At 40.5% G+C, this 2,684-nt stretch overlaps 1 protein-coding gene across 1 annotated transcript in view; it reads right to left on the bottom strand.

The window, feature by feature from the left end:
* FMR1 (fragile X mental retardation 1) overlaps positions 1-2,116 on the bottom strand; it is a gene marked incomplete at its 5' end in the record, with an annotated part of 12,267 nt that extends 10,151 nt beyond the window's left edge. Inside the window, one exon of the mRNA XM_010843751.1 lies at positions 2,006-2,116. Coding sequence (XP_010842053.1) covers positions 2,006-2,116 — 111 coding nt within the window. The remainder of the gene's footprint in view (positions 1-2,005) is intronic.
* Between the last annotated feature and the right edge of the window lie 568 nt (positions 2,117-2,684).

Raw genomic sequence — 2,684 nt, 5'->3', positions numbered from 1 at the left:
GGTGTTCATGTCTCCTGGGACTAAACGGACACTAAATGGGTCACTCTCTGGTCTCCTGTCCCCTTCTCCACTAAAATGGACAACTCTACACTGGCAATCCTCTGGATACCACCTTTCTCCTCTCACATACTGTGGATCAGTTCTAAACTGATCTCTCTGGTGACCACTTAAAAGTTCACTTATGATGTGCAGCATGGAACCTTTTGTGAAGACACTAGCAAATCAAGGTTAATAGGGAAAGAGACACATGGCGAGTGACAAATACTCAGAAGTAGAAAGAAGACAGGGAGGACAAGGGGATGGGGAGGAAAGGACAGAAGACAAACAACTCAGGTCCCCCTTTTACTACTGAAGTTCATAGTGACAAAACACAGTGATGAAACACAACTTAACTCAACCTACCTTTCCCTCTTGCCCCCATTACTTCCTTTCACCTCTGCTCTAGTCAGAGAAATAATGTCAGTTATTTGTTAACTGTTTTGTCATCCTAACAACAGCTTTTCATTGGTTCCCATTGGTCATGTGACTAAAGTGCGCAAAAAGTCCCCTCTATCCATTACTATTATGAGCATTCCTGGTGTAGACAGACCAAAAGACCTAAGTTAATGGTTATACAATACAGTGACTAAATATAACTTGATTGAACCTACATTTTCTTGTAACCATCAATTCCTTTCATCTCTGCTCTAGCTAGTGATAACCTCAGTTATGTATCACTGTTAGTGGGGTCATGTGACTCAGTTGAGCACTATAAAGAAAAAACAGTCCCTTTTATCAACCCAAACACTACTATGAGGCCTTCTGATACAGACAGACCAAAAGTCCTGGTCCTTGACCTCAGGAGGCATGTAGTCTCCTGGGGAAGTGAACAACTAAAGGTCCTCAAGTACAGTGTTTGTACTCTCTACTTGAGTCCTGACAAAACCAAACCCAGTTCCTTTCACCTAGTTTAAGTACTGAGTACATCTTGGGTAAATAAATAGCACTTGAGAAAAGAACACAGGCTGGACATTGAGACCTTCCTTGAGCACTCCTTAAAATGGCACTCTTGCCCATACATCACCTTCCATCCTTGGTTTTCTTTCTCGGCCTATTCACAATGGCCCTAATATTAACTCTCCTCACTAGAACAGGAACCTGTTAAAGGCTGGGGCCTCTTCTGTTTCACTGCACCATCTGTACCCAGCACAGAAAATAAGAATTCAAGGACCTAGTACACCTCACCGACCTGCACAAATGGATTCTTAGCTGCTTCCATCATCCTGCAAATAAAACTGCTACCATTAACAAGGCATTGTGGAGAAGAGAAGCGCCTTAAAATTGAGTATGTGCAGGGGGGTGAAGAAGAGGATACTACACAGGCCAGCTACAACATAAAGCTGACTCCAAGTTCCTGAAGTCTCACAAAAATTTCCAGTGGCTACAGAAATCACAAACACAATCTTTCTGTCAATGTGTTACATCTCCATAGCACCTTTTGGTCAAAGACATTACTGGCACATAAGCAGTTGGTTCACAGCATCTCCTGTGAAAAGATATTTTACCTATAGGTGTATATACTAAAACTCGTAGATGAGTTTTTAAAAATATCCCAGAAGGCTCTATCACTACTTAAAGAAATCCTAGGATGCTGCTCTATTGAAAGGCATGGTTCTTTTCCTAACTCATTTTGCTTAAAATGGGGACATGGTTGTAAACTAACAATGTATTATTCAAACAAGATTCAGAAATTGAGGAAATGGGGAAAAGAAATCCTAGTGGACAAGGGAAATCAGTGACTTTCCAAACTGTGCCTTGAATGCTGTTCAGGCAGCCACATTTAAGCATCAATAATGTATTATGTCAAATCATTACTAGGATGGTGCAGTCAAAAGCCTATTTGCATAAGAGCTATAATTCTCAAGGTAGACTGAAAAGCATTAAAGACAAGGGATACAAACAGCGCAAACAAGTTAAATGTTCCCAGTTCTTCAGTGCTTAATAACTTGATGGTGGGGAGACTTACCTCTACTTCATCGCTTTCATTTATATCTTTATTATAACCCACAGGTGGTGGGAATCTCACATCATGGAATGGAATCTGCCTGTCTGGCTGCCAGCTGCAAATAAGCAAACACAATTATTTAACACGTTTTCTGGTTTAACGGAAGGGATGACTATGCTGCCATCAACCTCTGGTTAAGTATAACCCTTTGTTTTTCTAGTTTAAAGAAGCAAATGCTTTAAAACTGTCAGTGTTTCACTGAGTGGGGGCATAATGGTAATATACAGACATTTCAACAAAGTCTGCATGCAACACAGCAGCCTTATAGTTCTATTTGGAGTATTTCTCTAAACACAATAGATCAACATTACAACTTAACAAGTCTTTCTTCCAATAATTTCAACTTCTAAGGATTCTAAAATTCAGGCCATGACAGCAGTTTCCTTTGGTGCTTTAATACGTTAGTATCAGTATGTGTTAGTAATGTCATCACCATACTTCTACTTGCAAAGGAATTTTAACCACATTCCAACAACCACAGAAACTGATCTTAATGCCCTCTAATTTCCAAGCAAAATGGGGTGGTCAGCACATTAGCAATTCACAACTCACTTTTCCCCCTTTAAATTTTAGATCCCGCGAGGTGGTCAACTCTTGCCACGGATAGCTGGCTGCTGATCAGTATGACGTACCAGCATGC

The sequence above is a fragment of the Bison bison genome, unplaced genomic scaffold, assembly GCF_000754665.1.
Source record: "Bison bison bison isolate TAMUID 2011002044 unplaced genomic scaffold, Bison_UMD1.0 scf7180017847699, whole genome shotgun sequence".
NCBI lineage: Eukaryota > Metazoa > Chordata > Mammalia > Artiodactyla > Bovidae > Bison > Bison bison.
This window is presented reverse-complemented; position numbering and strand designations above follow the sequence as displayed.